This window comes from Microtus pennsylvanicus, chromosome 4, assembly GCF_037038515.1.
Source record: "Microtus pennsylvanicus isolate mMicPen1 chromosome 4, mMicPen1.hap1, whole genome shotgun sequence".
Classification (NCBI taxonomy): domain Eukaryota; kingdom Metazoa; phylum Chordata; class Mammalia; order Rodentia; family Cricetidae; genus Microtus; species Microtus pennsylvanicus.
In genome coordinates this window covers 60,907,899-60,927,827 of record NC_134582.1, presented here as the reverse complement: position 1 = coordinate 60,927,827, position 19,929 = coordinate 60,907,899, and the positions used below count along the sequence as shown (strand labels likewise).

Below are 19,929 nucleotides of genomic sequence, written 5' to 3'. Positions count from 1 at the left end.
ATCAGAATTCTTAATTTCCATTTAACCATCTTTTCTTCCTGACATGATTACGCTTTCTCTCAAATCTCCAGTGGAATATCAATAAAAAATCATTGTTAATAGACACTTTATTTTACTCTATCTATTCAAGGCAAGAGACTATAATGTCAAAAATGGTACCAAGTGGTACTCCATCAAAAGGCATAAACGTGAATGGATCAAGTTCGCTGCAGCTTGTCGGGAAGGTGAAGATAACTCAAAGAGAAACCCGATTGCCAAAGTAAGTGTGAACTCCAAAGCACGAATCCAAACAGCTCAATGGATAGGGTCACAGTTCTGGAAGGGCACCCGTACTACCAAAAAGTTATGACCTAACAGCTCCTCCCCATTTAAACTATGAAAACTAAAATTCCTAAAGGTTTAAACCACTGAAGTTGGGCACTTGGGTAAACAGACATTGTTTCATCTCATTGACAGAAGTGATGCACGTGAACACTTGTTATACTAGACTCCCTTAAGATGATAGTTTACAGATGGATTTAGAATTCAACTTGCTCAGCGTGTGGGCGCTCTCTACTTTGTGACCTATTAGAGCTTAACTCCTACTTGTCTGTATGAGCCTTCAAAACATGCCTCATTGATAATCTCAAATTTCTATCATTTTCCCTGCCCTCCTTTCTTTGTACACAAAAGCACAAACTCAGGAAACTACTTCCTCCATGCACACAGATTCACAGCCATAGACATACAGAGACACACAGATGCAAACACAGCCATTCATACAGAGAGATGTGGCAACACCTTTGTAAGATTTGCTTATGCTCATGCAATATTTATGTGGACAAAAGGCCAGACTTTGATCCTTTATATTGGAGTGGGCTCTTTCCATTTCTTTACCACTTTCAGAATTAAAACCTTCAAATAATTTGTTACTATAAAAATCTGTTTAAATATTTTTTCTGAATCTTTGTATTTTTAAAGCAGTTTTTTAATTTAAAGATCAACATTATGTGATAACAGCATTATAAAACTCTCTAAGAAGGTAAGAAACAGCCTACTGTAGAAAAAGAACTAGCGTAGAGTTCAAAACTAACACGAAAATTAAACTATAAATGCTTAATGATTATGGCATCTATGCATGACACCTATAAAGACTACTTAGGGTGATACTTGTTTCTTGAGGCAGACCTCTGTGAGTTCAAGGTCAGCCTGGTCTACAAAGCAAGTTCAAGGACAGCCAGTACTGTTACACTGAGAAACACTATCTCGAAAAAACAAAAACGAAAATTAAAAGAAAAAGCAAAAATGAAAATTAAAAAAAGACATAGAAATGGAATTATTTTATTCCATTGCTAATTGCCATTAATAATGTAACACTGACCATGGACCTACCACAAGTACATTTCCTTGCTTTCAAAATTTCTAAAGTGATGTCACAGACAGCACATTCAACAGTTCTCAGGGAAAATGGTTGTCATATAGCACATGTAGAAATCCATGTAGCCGCTGTAATGTGTTAAACTGTGTCTCTGTACAGATTCATTCTGACTGTGCCGCAAACCAGCAAGTGACATACCGCATCTCTGGAGTCGGGATTGACCAGCCACCTTATGGAATCTTCATTATTAATCAAAAAACCGGTGAAATCAATATAACATCCATCGTTGATCGTGAAGTCACCCCCTTTTTCATTGTAAGTGGACTTTGTGTCAATATTTGTATGAGGGTGTAAATTATTCTTGGAAAAACCTTACACCATAACAGACTTGATTTCAAGAGTCCTCAAATCAGGTTTTCTGCGATCTTTCTTAATTCACAGGTACCCCGATAAATGAGAAAAAAATTAATATAGAAACTTTTCCCTTATATGTTCACAAAAATGCTAATTGGCATCAGCTCCATGACAAATTAGAGTATTTCTTTAGAAGGGCAAACTTTTACTCTATCTTAAAACAAAAAAAAAAAAAAATCAGTGGAAATTGATGCTTCCTTTTCACTCCACTGCCAAGTTATGAGCCTGGAGCTCCTCGAGGCTCTTGGTTCCATATGAACATAAATCATCATAACTTTACACTGGTCAAGATCATCTGAGCTCTAAAGGAACTTTAGAAACTCACTCATCCTCAATCTCTCTCTCTCACACACACACACATTCCTTGTAAAAGTTGTCACATAGCTTAAACAACCTCTCTTCTAAAGCTCCGCCTCATTTCTCTTTAAGCAGCTCACCCCCAAACCAAGCCACCTATCGCAACACCTCCCATACGTACCCATAGCACTCTGTCTTCTGGCTGAGACATATTCGTCGCTGAGTTTGAAAACATGATCAGCATTCTGTTCTCCTGGCTCTTTCTCCACAACATGTCTGCCTCCCCATTGTGTCTTGAAGAGCATTATCCTATCAGCTACTTTTCCCCTTGTGTTCTTCTTAGCCATTGGCTGCCTCCATTTCCATCTGTCATCACGGTTAACACTTCTTAGTCAAAAAATAAAATAAAATAAGCGGGACAGTGGTGATGTATGCCTTTAATCCCAGCACCTGGGACACAGAATCAGGCAGAGCTTTGTAAGGTGGAAACCAGCCTGGTCTACAATGCCAGTTCCAGGACAACCAGAACTACACAGAGAAACCCTGCCTCAAAAACAACAGCAACAAACAATAAAAACAATCTTTTCAATGATCTTAATCTCTTGTATTAAAATCCCATCAAAGGTCTGAGAATGCAGCGTAAGTAGCCTCCGTATCAAGCATTTGCTTATTGTTTGTGAAAACCTGGGTTCATTTCCCAGCCCTGAAAAAAAATAATATTTCAAACTAACTCCAAATATCCTTTAGTCCTTGCTGTTTTCATTCACACTGCTCATCTGCATTTCTAGAATTACTTTAATTCTTTAGCCTCCACGTCCAAATATGTATTCTTGACTTCTTCCCTCCACTGTGTCTCCCTACAAATCCAGCAAATCAGTAAAGCAGTCCAGCTTAAGGCACAGTGCATTGTGGCACAGCACAGATGGCCTCTATGAACTAATGCTCGTTATCCGTCTTCACAAGGGAAGTAGTAATGATGAATAAAAAGCTACAAGGTTACCCCATCACTTGAGAATGCCACAGTGCTTTGGAAGCGCTCCCCTGACCCTCCCTGACCACACTCTCCAGAGCCCTTCCCTGCTACTCTTTTTCTTGATTTTAAACAGAATCCGCAGAATTTCCTCTGCCCAATATATCAAGTTACCTTTTTAAACTGGCACCTTATGCTCTTCTTTGCCTTTTCTTATTGGTTATATGTTTTGCTCATGTCTATATTTTAGTGGAAAATAATAATATGGTGCCCCTTAATCCTGTGTGGTAGCAGGGCAGTACCTTCATTCTGTAAGAACTTACAAATGCGATACCTCACCAGAGATCCCTTTCTTCCACGTCTAGATCTACTGCCGAGCACTGAATGCCCAAGGCCAAGATTTGGAGAACCCACTGGAGCTTAGAGTCAGGGTTATGGATATAAATGACAACCCTCCCGTCTTTTCCATGACTACATTTACAGGACAAATAGAAGAAAATTCTAATGCAAGTGAGTCACCTGCACTACTAAAGAAACAATGTGTTGATGACTAAGTTACTGTTGCTAGGGAACTGGGCTCAGCTGTGTCCAGGTAAACATGAACTGGGAGAGACACTGTAGAATACAATCCCACTCACATGTGGTCATCACCCTTACTTCAAATTTGTTGTTTACTCAGACATAAGAAATGTACCTCTTTTGGGGAGTACATTATTCAGTACAATGCATGATAATCAAATAACGATCAAGAGATTTCTGTGTCTATAACCAGTAAGCACAGAAGAATTCCATACTCATCCTTCATAATCATTCTGATATGTATGATAGATTACCCTATTCTGCTGAAGAAGAACAAACCCCAAAGAGCTCATGCATTGTAACTTTGATCACCCCACTGAACTTTTGAATGGTTATTGTTTTTACACTAGCCAAGCCAGGCACAGAAAGACAAGGATCATGTGTTCTCACTCATCTCCAAAGCACCTTTGCAGAAGGGTGAAGGGATGAGCGGCCAGTAGAGACTAGGGAGCAGCGAGTAATGGAAAGAGAAAGAAAGTTATTATTTTAGTGTCACTCAAAGACATCTGCTCCAAGTCATCTCTTTTGATGCTAAGAACATTTCTTAATTAACAACAAAGAAAGGCCAAGAAATAATTGCATGCTATAATGAATGCAGTCTTCATTTCTTGTCTATTGGGTTTGGCTCCAGGAACCCTAAACATAGAAAGATCTATGGAGTTCGCATCCTTTTACAAATGATGTCTTGTTTGCATATAACTCACATACATGCCTCCATAGGTTTTAAATTATTTCTAGATGACTGCAATGGATATTAGCCATTTGCACACCACTGAAGATTATTCAAGAGGTGTGGATCTATGAGGGAGAGGTGAGAGGGGGAAAGAGGAGAAAAAAGAAGGGATGGATGCCCTAGTATTTTAGCAATTATTTTGGAAACAATTTAGAAAGTGGAGCCGAATTCCAATTAATAAATGAATGTTTGTAGTTTTTCATGCCCACTAATATCATTCATCGAACTCTTTATTAGGTTAAGAAAGAAGACAAGGACAGGGCTGTGTTTGTGATTAAACAATTGTTTCATGTAAGCTCCTAGATACACAGAACCTACAAAAGAGTCAATTCCAACCTAAATAACAATGCCACTTATTAAATGCCCAAAATGGACAATAATATTCATCAAAAGTGCATTACCCAGTAGACGCATCAGTCAGTATCTTCATTTGCTATTGAATTCTCACGAGTGTGGTGTTACTACAATTCTCATTTATAACTATGGGAAGTAAGGACAGAACCACACAGTAGAAATAAGGTCACACAGCACAGTTGAGAAAACATTAACTGAGTTTTAATGCTACTTTATTTCACCATAAGGGTTTTGTTTTAAAGAAGTTATATTAGAATGAGAAATAGAGTTGGAATAAAAGACTCTATTTCCCTTCAGTAATGTCTAGGTTCCTATTCAAATGTGGTCTTTTTATCAGGACAAAAGGAAAGAAAGAAGTTAATATATTGGTATATTGATGTTGTACAAATCAAAGAAAGTTGAATGCACACTGCCTAATCACAGATAACATTGGACCATAATAATGTTCATTGTCCAATTGTGGCAATTGCCCTTGATTTCTAGACACGTTGGTCATGAAACTCGACGCTACCGATGCAGATGAGCCAAATAATTTGAATTCACAGATAGCTTTCAAGATCATAAGACAGGAACCTTCCGAGTCACCAATGTTCATCATCAACAGAAAAACTGGAGAAATACGAACAATGAATAATTTTCTAGACAGAGAGGTAATTCTTCATCTTTAAAAGATTTTTATTCAAAAGGTGATGGTAATAAAGGTAAAAGTACTTAAGGGAAAAAAACTGAAAGAATGTGTTGGAATGCTGCATGTGTGTATTATATTTATTTCTTTATTTGGGGAGAGTGTGGTCATGTCCAGCGGTGGCATGCTTGTCAAGATCAGAGGACAACTTCTCAGGGCTGTGTCTCTCCTTCCAGCATACGGGATGGCTCTCAAGTTGTCAGGCACTGTGGGAACTACGTTTATCTGCTGAGCCATCTCGCTAGACCTATTTTTTATATCAAATTTTAAATTTAAATGTTTTTGTGCACAATATATTTTTATCATATTCTTTTCCCTCCTCCAAATTTTCCTAGATTCTTCACCTCCCTACCCTCTCAATTCCATTCTTTCTCTCTCTCAAAAGAAAACAAAGATCAAAGCAAATTAAAACAAAATAATAAGATAAAAGTATAACTTATACTTAAAATAAAAAAAAGATTCATATACACATACAAAAATAGGTGTCTGTTTTGTGTTGATCAGCTAGTCCTGGACATGGGCCCTGTCCTTGTGTCTAGTGTCATTCCATCGGAGAAAACTGCTTTCGCTTTCCCAGCTGGTATCAGTTGTAAATAGCTTCTTTGTGTCCACTTCTCAGTGCTGGGATTTTGGGGATTTTTATGGCCCTCCACAGTCATAGGGGATTCTGGTATCGTGAAGAGATGTTCTGAAGTTATACCCATAAATGGGAATTAGTATATTTATGCACAATTCTAAGGAAGGTTCCATAACTTTCTTAGTGTAGAAGCACCTCTGAATAGAACCAAAACTAGAAATATCATCAACGACTCCATTTCCCCCCTCTCCACCTGTCACTAGATACTCTGTATTTGCCTTGAGTACTCAGTGAATGTTTGTTCATAGTGCGGAATTTTTGTAACATGTATCCTTGATGGATCATAGCTTTCTCATTTTGAACATTCTGGCCTGTCTCACCCTTCAGAACTTTCTCCTTCCTCTGGAAATTCCATGAGCAACAAATGCAGTCTTTAACAAAACTGTTGCTTCTTTGAGATTACGCTGGATAAATCACTGGAAATGGAAGGAACCAATTCTGTATTGAGTGATGTGAGGTCTCTATTTTTGTCTCTGTTACCTTGTCTTCTATTGTGGATATATGTAAATGTTGAGCCAGTGTTTCAAAAGACCCCTGCATAGGACAGACTATCAATACCTAGTGTGCCATAGCCTGTAATGTGTCTTTTCAGCAATACAGCCAGTATTCTCTTGCGGTGAGAGGCTCAGACCGTGATGGTGGGGCAGATGGCATGTCTGCAGAATGTGAGTGTGTCATCAAAATCCTGGACGTCAATGACAACATCCCATACTTGCAACAGTCATCAGTAAGCATTTGCTCTTGGGAATTAGATTTAATGACTCTACATTCATTGCATTCCAATTTCTATAGGTGCCCCTTCAGTTTTCAGGTGTGCTCGCTACATTTGCTGTCTACAGCACTGATATAGACACGCGCTTTCCTTAAATTGTTTCAACAGTAAGAAAAGTGGGTTTGGACCATGAAGTATGCACTTATAAGCAAGATTGCTGCTTCTGAGTAGTTAACAAGCTGTGGACAGCTGGGTACGGGTTCTCTCCCCTGCTTTGGAGATGTGGGTATTTCTGATATTCTGCCTCTTGTTTCAGTATGACATTGAAATTGAAGAAAACTCGCTGCACTCGGAGCTAGTGCAGATCAGAGTCATTGATTTGGACGAGGAGTTCTCAGACAACTGGAAGGCAGTCATTTTTTTTATCTCTGGAAATGAGGGAAACTGGTTTGAAATAGAAATGAACGAAAGAACAAATGTAGGAGTTCTGAAGGTTGTCAAGGTATGGCATAATTATTCTAAATAACTTGCTTTGGGGTCTTTTCTTGGTCAAAATATCAAAGTTAAAATGATATCAACATTTTATTAATGAGTCTATAAAATGATAAATTTGCTGTGCTTTAAAATTATATAAAACGCAAATATCTTTAATATGAATGTATGTGTTTATATTGCTTCAGGAAAATAAACATTAAAAATATGAAACGATTTTTTTCAATACAGTTCTCCAAAGATCATATCAGGGTGATTTGTAAACAGGGGCTTTCAAACAACCAAGTTTGATTAACCTTTAAAGTTAAGGGTTTATTTGTACTTATTTAAAGATTTATTTTTATCATTTTTAATTACATGTGTGTGTCTCTATATCTCTGTGGGATGTGTGCACATGAGTATAGCAATATGACCTAGGACTGGATACTAGGGAAATAATCTCTAATCTATTTCAGTTCAATTTTATATTACTCTAAAAATTATTTACCTTATTTGTTCTTAATATCTCTATGTAAAAACTAGGATAGTTCTCCCAAATATGATAGTATACTTTAAATCCTTTATTATAATTATAGAGAAGTAATATAATTATGGTGTGTATATATGTGTGTGCATATATGCATTCATGCTGAACACACATATGTGCTATAATTGGTATTTTAAGTTGTAAATAAAACTAATTATTTGACATAAAATTTTAGATGAATAGGAGAGCTTAGTTTATGGATATTTTTATTTAAAATAACAATAAACATTAAGAAAAATATATTTAGTATATAAGGAACACATCAGGTATTTGGCAAATTTTATGAATTGTGGATTAGCGTATCAACTTCCGTAAGAAAACTTTGCTTGATTATTTTACAGTATGAAATAATTTCTAGAACATATTGAAGAAAATAAATATTTCTTCATATAAATATATATATACATATATATATATATATATATATATATATATATCCACACATATTGAAGTCACATTGAAGTCGACTTTTAAAAATAACTCTGCAAGGATAAAACTGGTTAAATGATCGGTTCTCTGATATATTTGATTCATATTTTATTATGAAAAGAGCTACTTTCTCAGAAACATGCAATGCTGTCAGCTCACATATATTGTCTTTGTACTACAAATATATGAATTCAATCATATGTTGAATTTAAGTATTTAACTGCTTTGTTGAGCGACTAGGATTCATGTCCTGTGCTTTTAATCTTTTCAACAAAAGATCCAAGACAACTAGATTTTTCCCTTACTACATTTGCATGTGTCTATCTTAAACTAAATACCCAACAAATAAAAGTAGACTAGGTAAATCAAATGGATTTATGTTCAATTTTGTAACTGAAAGAAGAGCACAATAAATTACTCTGACTAGTCTCAAAGGGTTTCTCTGTCCTCTGAAGGGTATTCTCACAGAAAAACTAATTCTTTTTGTGTTTTCTAGCCACTAGATTATGAAGCCATGCAGAATCTGCAACTTAGTATTGGTGTTCGAAACGTAGCTGAGTTCCACCAGTCCATCATTTCTCAGTACAGAATCACAGCAACTATGATCACTGTGAAAGTGATGAACGTAGTCGAGGGCTCAGTGTTCCGGCCAGGCTCAAAGACATTTGTAATCAACAGCCAGATGGGAGCAAACTACAAAGTGGGAGAGTTTGTAGCCACCGACCTGGACACCAACCAAATTTCTACAAATGTTAGGTAAGCTGGTATTTTCCAGCTAAAGTTATCATCTTAAGGAATTGTGAGAAGGATAGAAGCAACCTTAAGGGGGCGGGGAAGGAGTGGGTAACGGAGTGCATGTGATATAAAAGCAAGAGCTGTTGGGAGAAGGAAGGGGAACTGTCAGAGGATGGCAGGGTGTGAGGTGGGAGCAGAAAGAAGGATGAAGGAGAATCAAGTGTGTGACACACACTTATGAAAAGACACAATCAATAAACCTATTATTTTATACTAACCTTAAAAATTAATTTTACATAGTTTCCTTTTAAATGGTAGCTTTAATTTCTATTGTATTCTTTTGAATACAGATATGTAATGGGAAATAACCCGGCCGACCTGCTGGCTATTGGCTCAAGATCAGGCATAATAACTTTAAGAAACAGAGTTACTAAGAAACAATATGACATGCTTAACGGAAGATATGAGGGAACAATACTGTCAATAGATGGTAAGAAATCAATTTAACTTCCTTCCAGAGTAAGCCAAGCTTAAATATTCTCATATGATTTAAAAAATACTATTGTATTTTAAAGAAATCCCCTTTTCAATATGAGTTGTCATGTTGAGCAATGTGTATTCAAACTGTCAATAGTGTGGTGTTAAGACTGAAGTCTGAGGTGAGACTGGGTGGCTGTCATGTCCCATCACCTACTGATTCCTAGATCTTATGAAAGCCATGTCACCCATCTGCACCCAGCTTTCTATAAAATGGGTCAATAACAATATATGCCGATAATGATAAAAATAGCAACGCATGTAACAATAGCATGAATGTCATAGAATGCGTGGGATAGCTTTCAAGGTCAGATAAGAGGCCTTAGAACTATGCCTGCTGCAACTCTCCAGAGGTTTAATTCTTTTCTTCAGAAAGTATGGACTGAGTCTTAAATACATTCCGGCTTTTGGGCCAGGCTCTGGGGCTCTGTCAGTGAAAGTAAGACTCATATCATAGCCTTGCAATAGCACAACCCCAACTCCAACTCATGTCCTGATTCCTCTCTGGTGATCCCACTTCCAGTAATCTTTGGGGAAGAGCTAAATATAGAAGGCTGATTGCACGGAGATGCTGACAGCACTGTCTTCCCCAGGTGCTCTTGAGAGCAAGATGTACAGGTATCTGAGGAAAGAAATTGTCTCCACTTGATACAAAATTATGTACCCATCAGAAATTATGTTAATCAAATGAGTACTTAAGCATGAAGGAGTGTGTGCAGCTTAAAGTTTATAAAACAACCTTCAAATCCCATTCAAAGTAGAACGAACCATAAGTCAAGCAATGTACTTAAATAAGCAACTTGAGATTTATCATAAGGACAACTGATCATGACAGCATCTACAAAGTTATCCTTATGAACTGATGCTATGGGTTTTGACTCACATCTGCTTGTGGTTTTGCATTATTCAGTTTAGATGTAATATCTAACCAGCAACACTATAAACTACCCAGTAAACAATATCGCTGGTAATAATGACTAAGTTAGTTAAAGTAATACTAGTCGATACTAGTTTAAAATCTGAGTAGAAGGACAAAGGAGACAGACCTGTTGATGAAGTCTCCAGAACCTGGGCAAAAAGCTGGGCATGTCTGTCTCCACTCGTAATCTCAGTGGCAATGAGGAGGTGACCCTCTGGCTAAGTCTTTTGCTGGTCAGTCAGCCTAGCCTTACTCCAGGAGTTTCAGGCTGCTAAGGACCCCTGTACAATCAAACAAGAAGTGGGTAACACTTGTGGCTCTACGCCTAAGATTATCCCCCAGCCACACCCAGCATGACAGCCACACCGACTGAGGGAAGTTACTGAGTTGATGGGAGTAAAGACAGAAACAAGTTGAGGTGGGAAAAGAAAATGGCTCTGTGTGTCTGACGATTACTAGGCTGTGTACAGATGGCTATTCCACTGTGAACCTTGTTACAGATAATCTTCAAAGGACCTGCACTGGAACAATCATCATTGAGCTTAGTGGCTCTGGATATGAAGAGACAGGCACACAGGACAATTCAAGTGGTGGCAGCAATACAGGAAGCAGTACAGAAAGTGGTAGCTCTTCCGGAAGTGGTGGCAGTTCCGAAGGTGGCACAAGTGGAAATACTTCCACTGAAGAAACACAAACCAACACTGAATCATGGGGCACTGGAGAAGAAAACAACCAAAATGCTGGTGGTGATACTGAGAGACAACCAACCTTTGGAGACAATGTTCACTTGGGTCCTGCAGGCATCGGGCTGCTCGTCATGGGGTTCTTAATCCTAGGATGTAAGTGCTCCAACACGTCCTTTGGCGTGGGCCTCTCGAAAAGGATGGGGAAAGAAATAGAATTTTCATTCTTTGATAAAATATAATTTACATCCTCCTACAGTGTGTAATCATCCAGAGATGTCTGTGCTTGGTATTGAATTTACTGAGGGCAGGAGGGTCTACATAAAAAGCCAAGAGCGCAAAAGGCTTCACATTAAAATAGAGAAGTCCCATGGCGAAGACTTTAAAGTTGTGCCGGTCTGTGTGGTAAGGGATCATCTAGGAAGCCAGGCTGGATCCTGGAGGATCGCATGCAATGCAAGGTCTCAAAGTTTAATGAAAAGAACCAAACAGGGCAGGTGTTCAACTTAACAAGCATGTCTCCGAAGGATTACCTAACAGTTATGAGTTTTGCTGTCATTCTTGCAAAATAATTACTGCTACTTCCCTCACAGCACCACTAGATGATGGAAAGCTGGCACACGTGAAGTCCATGGCACGTCCTGGGGCCACTACAGTAGCTTTAGTTATGGACAGAAATACAAACACAGAGTCCTTTGGATGTTCCAGATGGACTTCACCATTGCCCTGGATTATGATGGGAGCTGGAGTGGAAAGGGAGGAGGGTACTATCTTGAAGCCTACACACTGTCATATAAGTTAAGGCAAATGTTGACATTTGCAGCTGTGTGAGCTGGCACACATCTGCCATTCAGGCAATTGGGAGGTGGAGACAGGAGGATCATGAGTTTGAAACAAGCATGAGAGATATATAGCAAAACTCTTTTTTTTTTGTAAATAAATACAAAAATGTGAAAATTGCCATTTTCAAGTGTAGAATCATAAAATACATGCCTCACCTATTTAACTAGTTATTCACAAAATGTTCATTGAGATAACTCACATACAAAATTTTAAAATATTTTTCTGCCATCATTTCTCTCTTTCAAAATGGTATATTTATTCTTATTTTATGCATATGGCTGCTGTGCCTACACGTATGCAAAACATAAAGCACGTGGACCTGGTGCCTGCAGAGGCCATAGAGAGTGCCACAAATCTCTTGGAACTGAAGCTGTTGAGAGTTGCAGAACCTGGTAACAGAACCTGGGTCCTGTGGAAGAGCAAGAGCTCTTAGCTGCTCAGCCACCTCCCTAATTGCCCTTCATTTCTCTTAAGCCGTGAATAGCTACAAATGGATACTAGGTTTTCTCTGCCTTTAAATAATGTTTGATTGGCACAGATACATCTAAATCACAGATAAATCTGGGCGTGCCGAGAGAGAAGTTTAAAGTTGAGCACTGTCCCTAGAATTTGAAATACATTTAAAATAAAATGATGGTTCTGTGTTAAGTAACAGAAATTCATTGCTATTGGCTCATCATAAATAGAAATAGAAAGAAATAAGGACCAGAAAAAGTTCTATGAGAAAGATGACGAGTTTAAAAACACATTTTTTTTCATCAAAATGAAACAAATAAAGGGAGATGTAAGAATGCAGAGTGAGTGTGAAGTGGACAAGAGTTGAGATAATCCTCACAATTTCTAGTCCAGTCTTTGTTTTACTGAAACAAACTAAATACCAAAGAGCTGGTGGTGACCCCCTAAATAATAGCTAACGTTCAGTTTCCCTAATATCACTGTCCAACATCAAATAAGGTGACTACTAAAGACTTTCAATGTTATACATAAGCCTTTGGATTGAGAAGCTTCTCCAAGCTTTACGGGCATCCTAAATAAGCAAGACTCATCAAATTCTTTGCCTTCTCTTCCTTCCTCTCTTCCCCTCTTACCTATGTCCATCTTTATTCCCGTCTACCATTTGTACACCTTCCCTTTTTATCCATTCATTCAAAAAGATCTAGCAAGGTTCTATGGCACTAGGGAATACATGAGAGAAACCTCAAACAGATTAGAAAAAGAAGACATTGTCAAAGTATGACAGTGTCTATTTATGCGAGAAATATTTAAAGAAAAGGGGACTCCATGGGGGGGACAATAACCTTCGTGAGTGATTGGGGGAGGGGGAGGGAAATGGGAGGCGGTGGCGGGGAGGAGGCAGAAATCTTTAACAAATAAATGAATAAATAAATAAATGTAGAATAAAAAAATAACCTTCTTGAGGATAACTGAGTAATTGAATGAGATTTTCCCTTTAAAAAAACAGAGAAAGAAAAATGTGTACATTGGAATAGTAAATACAGGCACAAAGGTTCCAAAGAGCTGCCTGAATTTAACTTTCTTTAGTCTCTCTTGTATTCCTGACGGATGGTAGGGAAAAGAATCAACTATTTTAATCATATAATTCTATCTGTAATTTTAATACTATAAAACATATTAAAATCCACTGCAGTCTGGTGTTTCCAAGCTCATGTTTATCTGGGGATCTGACTATTCTTAATTTCTCATACTCTCATTTAATGCTTGGAAATCAGATTGTTCTCTTTCAACATAGCCCACTGCTGACTTCTTACTCCTCTCTCTTCCACAGTGGTCCCATTCCTGTTGCTTTGCTGTGATTGCGGAGGTGCCCCTGGTGGTGGAGCTGGCTTTGAGCCTGTTCCAGAATGTTCTGATGGAGCAATTCACACATGGGCAGTAGAAGGCCCACAGCCCGAACCCCACGATGTAAGTGTTTATGTGTAAGAATGGATCTTGGGGACTCACTAGACCCCAGTGTCCAGACATGGCCTAAAATGGTGGAAATCATTCAGTCTACATGAGTCTTGGTTCTTGGGTAGTGAATAAGGAAGAAGAGCAGCCATCAAAACTCAGCAGAAATCACCAGGGAAGACTTAAACAAGTGATTTGACTTTTAAGAATTCAAAAGCTTCCTAAATAGTGTTCTTTTAGGAATTCTGTGACAATTTTAGAATAAAGAATACATAAGTAGAGAAAGAAAAGACTTACTATTAATAGTAAAATGTTGTCTCTTGTCTTTCAGGGCATAGCCACCATCTGTGTGCCACAAATGCCACCTGGTAATGCCAATATTATAGAATGTATTGACAACTCAGGTAAGAAAAAGAGGACGGTTCCGTTTTTGTTTTATTTAGTTTTGTTTTACTTTACCTACTCTTTTTTTGTTTATTTGTTTGTTTTCCTTATTTTTCAAGAGAGGGTTTCTCTGTGTCCTAGCTGTCCTAGAATTTGCTTTGTAGACCAGGCTGGCCTCAAACTCAGAAATCTGACTGAATCTGCCTCCCAAGTGCTGGGATTAAAGCATGTGCTACCACTGCCCAGCTACCTACTCATTATTTTACAGAGAAAAATATGTCCATTATTGGCATTAGTATAAGCACTAACCTATAAAACAACTTTTTCATTTATTAAACTGAAAGCAAGTAGACAAAACACTTTCAAAACCTTCCAAAGCCTTCAGCTAAGGTTGTGCACACATGAGCAAGTTCCTCTTTACATAGAGTTAAGACTGGGTATCTACAACTCATCTTGAACCAAACCTCTATAGACTAATTTCCAAGGAGAAACCAGCAAGCTACTACTGTAATTAAAAAGAACAATTAAAATAACTTCTTCTTCTGTCAATAGACATAGTCTTACTATTTTATATTTTTAGAAATAGTCTTACTATTTTATATTTTTAACAGTAAATGCTACTTATTCCATCTGTTTTCTTTTAATCTTCTGAGAAATTATTACTTTTTAAAGATTTTGTTATTTTTATTTTATATGCATGAGTGCTCGCCTACTTGCATGTCTTTGCACAATGTGTGTGTAGTGCCCTCAGAGGCCAGAAGAGGGCGTCAGATCCTTTGCAGCTATAGTTGGACAGCTGTGAACTGCTGTGTGGGGCTAGGAACCAAACACAGGTCCTCTGCAAGAGCAGCCAGTGCTTTTAACCAATGAGTCATCTCTCAGCCCCTAAAAAATTACTTTTCTTCTTTGAACACTCTAAAAGTCACCAGAAAGGATTCTGTTTTGTAGTATTGGATTCAATAGTCCATATATCTCCTATACAATAGATCTCCAGTCCCATTTTCTCATCCTGATGTCTCCATTTTTTGTTAGTGGTGCCAATATGTCCTCACTGGATCACATCTACCCCACCAGTCCCCAGTTGGTTCCTGGGACCCATCAGTTCACCAAAATCACCAATATTTATTTATGCACTGTAGTAATATGGAGTGGCGGGGCTGCGTCCCCAACACCCCAGCCACCTGCCCGGCTAGCTTATGCCCCGAAATAACTACACGGACACTGTATTCTTTTAAATACCGCTTGGCCCTTTAGCCCTACCCCTTACTGGCTAATTCTGATATACCGATCAACCCATCTCTAATAATCTGTGAGCACTGGTCTTACCGGGAAGATTCTAGGTCGGAGCTTCATCGCGTGGGTCTGCCTGGGAGCGGGGCATGGCGTCTCTCTCTGAGGTGTCTGCTCCCAACCTCACTTCCTCTTCCTTCCAGCGTTTTGTTCTGTTTACTCCTCCCACCTATCTCCTAACCAATGAGAGCCAAGCAGTTTCTTTTTATTTAACCAATGACCTTCCTCCATCAATGCACTGATTTTTTCATTAAGTCTTTGAATTTTCACACAGCTCCTAAAGTAGCATGGAAGGCATCAGGATAATTTAAATATGAAAAGTGTGTCTCCCCCAAACTCAAGTTCGAGTGCTGTGTCACGGGGCGTGGATCCTAGTGTGGATCCCCCACTTCTGGTCACCTTTTATTTCACCCCTCAAGCATGTAACACGCTTTTCCCCTCTACTCCCAAGAGCTTATCCAAGATACTTCCAGAAATCTCTCTTCTCATCGTAACTACAGCCTCTTTTGGAAACCCAGTGGCTCTCATGTCTTCTACAGGATGCCACGTGTATCCAGGGACCCCTTGGGAGGACACTGAGGTCGTTATTTCACTTTTAGGTTTAGAGCTACTTAACTCAAATTAGTTCAATTTGAGATCAAACTATTCAGTCCACAAATGTTTATTACTTCGTTGCCCATCTGTCAGTGCATCATATAGAAAAGTCTGCCAACAGATAATTAAAATGAGCAAGCCAATTACTATTAAGGTTTTATTAATATTATTTGGAATTAAATATCACAATTATCTATCCTTCGTGCATCACTTCATCTCTCTACTCACAAATACAGCCTGGAATGAAGAAGCTATCCATGATAGTAAGTTAGTTTTTAGCTTACATTACACTAGAAAAATGAATTTGATGTTTTCAATGTTTTTAGGAGTTTATACAAATGAGTATTGTGGCAGAGAAATGCAAGATCTGGGAGGAGGAGAAAGAACTACAGGATTTGAAATGATGGACGGAGTTAAAACATCCGCCGCACCTGAGATCTGCCAAGACTATTCTGGAACATTAAGAAGAAACTCAATGAGAGAATGTAGAGATGGAGGTCTCAACATGAACTTCATGGAGAGCTACTTCTGTCAGGTAAGGCTTTTAGTCCCAAGCTTCTCACCATCCGTCATCTTCCAAACTTCCACCGACTCCCCCGAGGGCCATGGCAGTAGTCTAATCTTCATGCCCGACAGCCCCTCTTGTTGCTGAATGTTTCTGAAGCTCTGGCCGGAGCATTTTACTCTCCTGCCAAGGGCTCTATTTTGTCTCTAGTATGAATTTCTAATTCATGATTCAGGAGCCACCTCACAACAGCATCTACCCCTCAGCTTCGGTTCACTTGCCTTGTTCACAGCCAACTGCTCACCTTGAGCCTCTGGTCATTCTGGTCCACTGTGCAATGCTGGCTTGTTGCTGTTGTTCTTGCTTTTTGTTTTTTGTTTTGTTTTGGTTGTTGTTGTTTCTGCTATTGTTGCTGTTGTCTTCAGCAGTGAACTCTCTCATCCAGAACAGGATCCACCTTTATTGCACACTTTGTTGTGCTCTTTTTAACACAGTTTATAATTTATCATTGCTAAAAGTTTGTTAGTTTATGGCTCCTATTTTTATAATTCCAACCCAAGAATTATTTTCATGATGTTGCCAATAAAACCTGAATCTAGAATCAAATTGTTCCATTTTGTCAAAAAATATCAAAACTAGCATCCAGAATCATTGCATTCATCTTGCCTAAATGAAAAAAAAATGCAATCCCAAGTGAAACCTGTCAACTATAAGGATTCCTTTAGACCAAAACCATTCCTCCCACTAACGTTTTGTGCATCCTATTTTTATGTCCCTCCTTCTAAGTTATTGATAAAAATAAGCATGTGGATATTGGAATGTGATTTTTGTGTTCAAAGTGCACTATTTAAAGCAACTTCATCTACAGAAAAATTTAAAGATCAAAATGTCCTGGAATTGTAGCTGAAACAACTTCGACCTGAACTTTTTCAAGCATCCAGGAAATCATGTTTAAAGTAATTCTAGTGAATACTAGAATTTAGATACATTCAACTCTAAAATTGTTGTTACTCTTTGTTTCATTTTCTCTCTCCTGTGCAAATTCAGAAAGCTTATGCTTATGCTGATGAAGATGAAGGACGCCCGTCCAATGACTGTTTACTCATCTACGACATCGAAGGTGTAGGCTCCCCCGCAGGCTCCGTGGGCTGTTGCAGCTTCATCGGAGAAGATCTAGATGAAAGCTTCCTGGATACCCTGGGGCCCAAGTTTAAGAAACTGGCAGACATCAGCCTGGGAAAAGAAATAGACTCATATCCAGATCCCGAACCTTCTTGGCCTCCTCAGAGCACTGAGCCCATGTGCCCCCAGCAAACAGAGCCCCATACTAGTGGACACCCACCCATCTCCCCACATTATGGCACAACCACAGTAATTTCTGAGAACACCTACCCCTCCGGCCCTGGTGTACAGCACCCTATGCAGATTCCTGACCCTCTAGGCTATGGTAATGTCACTGTGATGGAGTCATATACCACCTCTGGCACTCTGAAGCCCTCTGTCCACTTTCATGATAACCGACAGGCTTCAAATGTGGTCGTGACGGAGAGGGTAGTGGGCCCCATCTCTGGTGCTGATTTGCATGGAATGTTAGAGATCCCTGACTTAAGAGATGGATCCAATGTTATAGTGACGGAAAGGGTAATAGCCCCAGGCTCGAGTCTACCCACCTCTTTGACCCTCCCTGCTCCTAGAGAGTCTTCCAATGTGGTTGTGACAGAAAGGGTGATCCAACCAACCTCCACCATGGTGGGCAACCTAAGCATGAGCCCTGAGCTATCAAATGCCCACAATGTGATTGTGACAGAAAGGGTGGTTTCCGGTGCGGGCATTAGCGGCACCACTGGAATAGGTGGTGTTGGAGGCATAGGCAGCAGCGGCCTGGTTAGCAGCACCATGGGTGCTGGTGGCGGGGGTCTGAGTGGAGCTGGAGTAGGTGGTGGAGGCACCGGGCTGACCAGCTACAGTGGAGGCGGGGGCATGAGCAGCATGGGCGGGACAGCCACTATTGGCCACATGAGGAGCTCTTCCGACCATCACTTTAGCCAGACAGTTGGGTCTGCCTCCCCTAGCATGGCTCGGAGTCGAATCACAAAGTACAGTACGGTACAGTATACCAAGTAGTCAGGGTCCCCAAGTAGTGTTCACCACCATCGTGGTGACTGACATTCAACTCCTGCCCCCCAAATCTAAGAGTGCAATTTATGACGCAGAGAAGGTTATAGGAGACCTGTGGAGCGAGGTGAGGAGCCACAGTGAGAATAATGGAAACATTGCATGGGGCAGAGTGCTCCCTCGCATTGAGAAACTTTTCTTATATTAACACTGATGAAATAAGGACGGTGAACTTGAGGCACAGTCTTATTTGTGGCTATGTGGTCTACAGGGTTGGTTTTGTTTGTTTATTTGTTTAATATGTGTGCCCTGTAGGGTATCACCAGCATGTTGCATGAATAAAATGTGGTTGTGTAAAAGCATTGACTTTAAGTGGCAACTGGAGGAATTCTTCTTGCTGTTCAGAAAGTAACCGAAAAGATTTTGCTGTGTGGCTGTGCTCGCTTAGGTGAGGAGAGGCTGACATTTTCTTCCCATATACCTTGTCTGTTTCAGAGGTAATCCAAATTAAAAACCCTCCCACAGATTCAGGCCAAGGCTAATGAAACTGTAACTACATAGTTAAATGTAGAAGACCCCAGTTATCCTTACCTTGACCACATCCATATACTTAATGGAATAATTTTCAAATTAAGAAATAATGTCCTAGAAGGAAATCCACAGACAGTAGCAACAGGGTGAGACTTATTTAGCCCAAACTGAGTTCATTAAGTCTCCGGTGGAGTCAAGGACTTCCCAGCTTCCGTTTGTGTTTCACAGTGTGGTGTTTCAGGCTCTGGTTGTGTTTCACACGTGTGTCTCAGGTTCCAGTTATATTTCATGGGTATGATTTTGAAGAGTGTTGCTTACTGGGGAGGTTGTAGGGCAGATGCTCATTTTTTCTCTTTGCCGCTGTAGTGAATTAATAATAAAGGAAAGTTGCCAAGTTTACCTTAGACCAAAGCATGCGACCATGATGCGGCTGCCATCACTGGTGATGAGTCACCTAAGCAGATGGGCGGTATTAAACCTTCAGTCTAAGCAGGAAGTGACACTCTCTCCTGTGCAGCTCTTTAGTGCACAGTTTCAAAGATAAAATAGTTTTCTAAGGCTGAGCTGTGGGTGGGGTGGAGGGAGGGGAGCCTGCAGTGTGGCTAAGCTTTAGGGTAATATTTTAAGGGGATCTGAGGGGGGGAAAACCTGTTTGGTTTTGGAACATAAAACTGTCTTGAGTGGGATGTTAGAGCAGAAT

At 39.5% G+C, this 19,929-nt stretch overlaps 1 protein-coding gene across 2 annotated transcripts in view; it reads left to right on the top strand.

The window, feature by feature from the left end:
• Dsg1 (desmoglein 1) overlaps positions 1-19,719 on the top strand; it is a 29,984-nt gene extending 10,265 nt beyond the window's left edge. For both annotated transcript variants that reach the window (XM_075970881.1, XM_075970880.1), the window contains exons 4-16: positions 131-259; positions 1,517-1,672; positions 3,404-3,548; positions 5,188-5,354; positions 6,619-6,753; positions 7,055-7,240; positions 8,682-8,941; positions 9,271-9,410; positions 10,877-11,215; positions 13,689-13,825; positions 14,142-14,214; positions 16,405-16,613; positions 17,631-19,719. In XM_075970881.1, the coding sequence (XP_075826996.1) occupies positions 131-259; positions 1,517-1,672; positions 3,404-3,548; positions 5,188-5,354; positions 6,619-6,753; positions 7,055-7,240; positions 8,682-8,941; positions 9,271-9,410; positions 10,877-11,215; positions 13,689-13,825; positions 14,142-14,214; positions 16,405-16,613; positions 17,631-18,707 (3,153 nt within the window). In that variant the 3' untranslated portion in view covers positions 18,708-19,719. The remainder of the gene's footprint in view (positions 1-130; positions 260-1,516; positions 1,673-3,403; positions 3,549-5,187; positions 5,355-6,618; positions 6,754-7,054; positions 7,241-8,681; positions 8,942-9,270; positions 9,411-10,876; positions 11,216-13,688; positions 13,826-14,141; positions 14,215-16,404; positions 16,614-17,630) is intronic.
• The last annotated feature ends 210 nt before the right edge of the window (positions 19,720-19,929 follow it).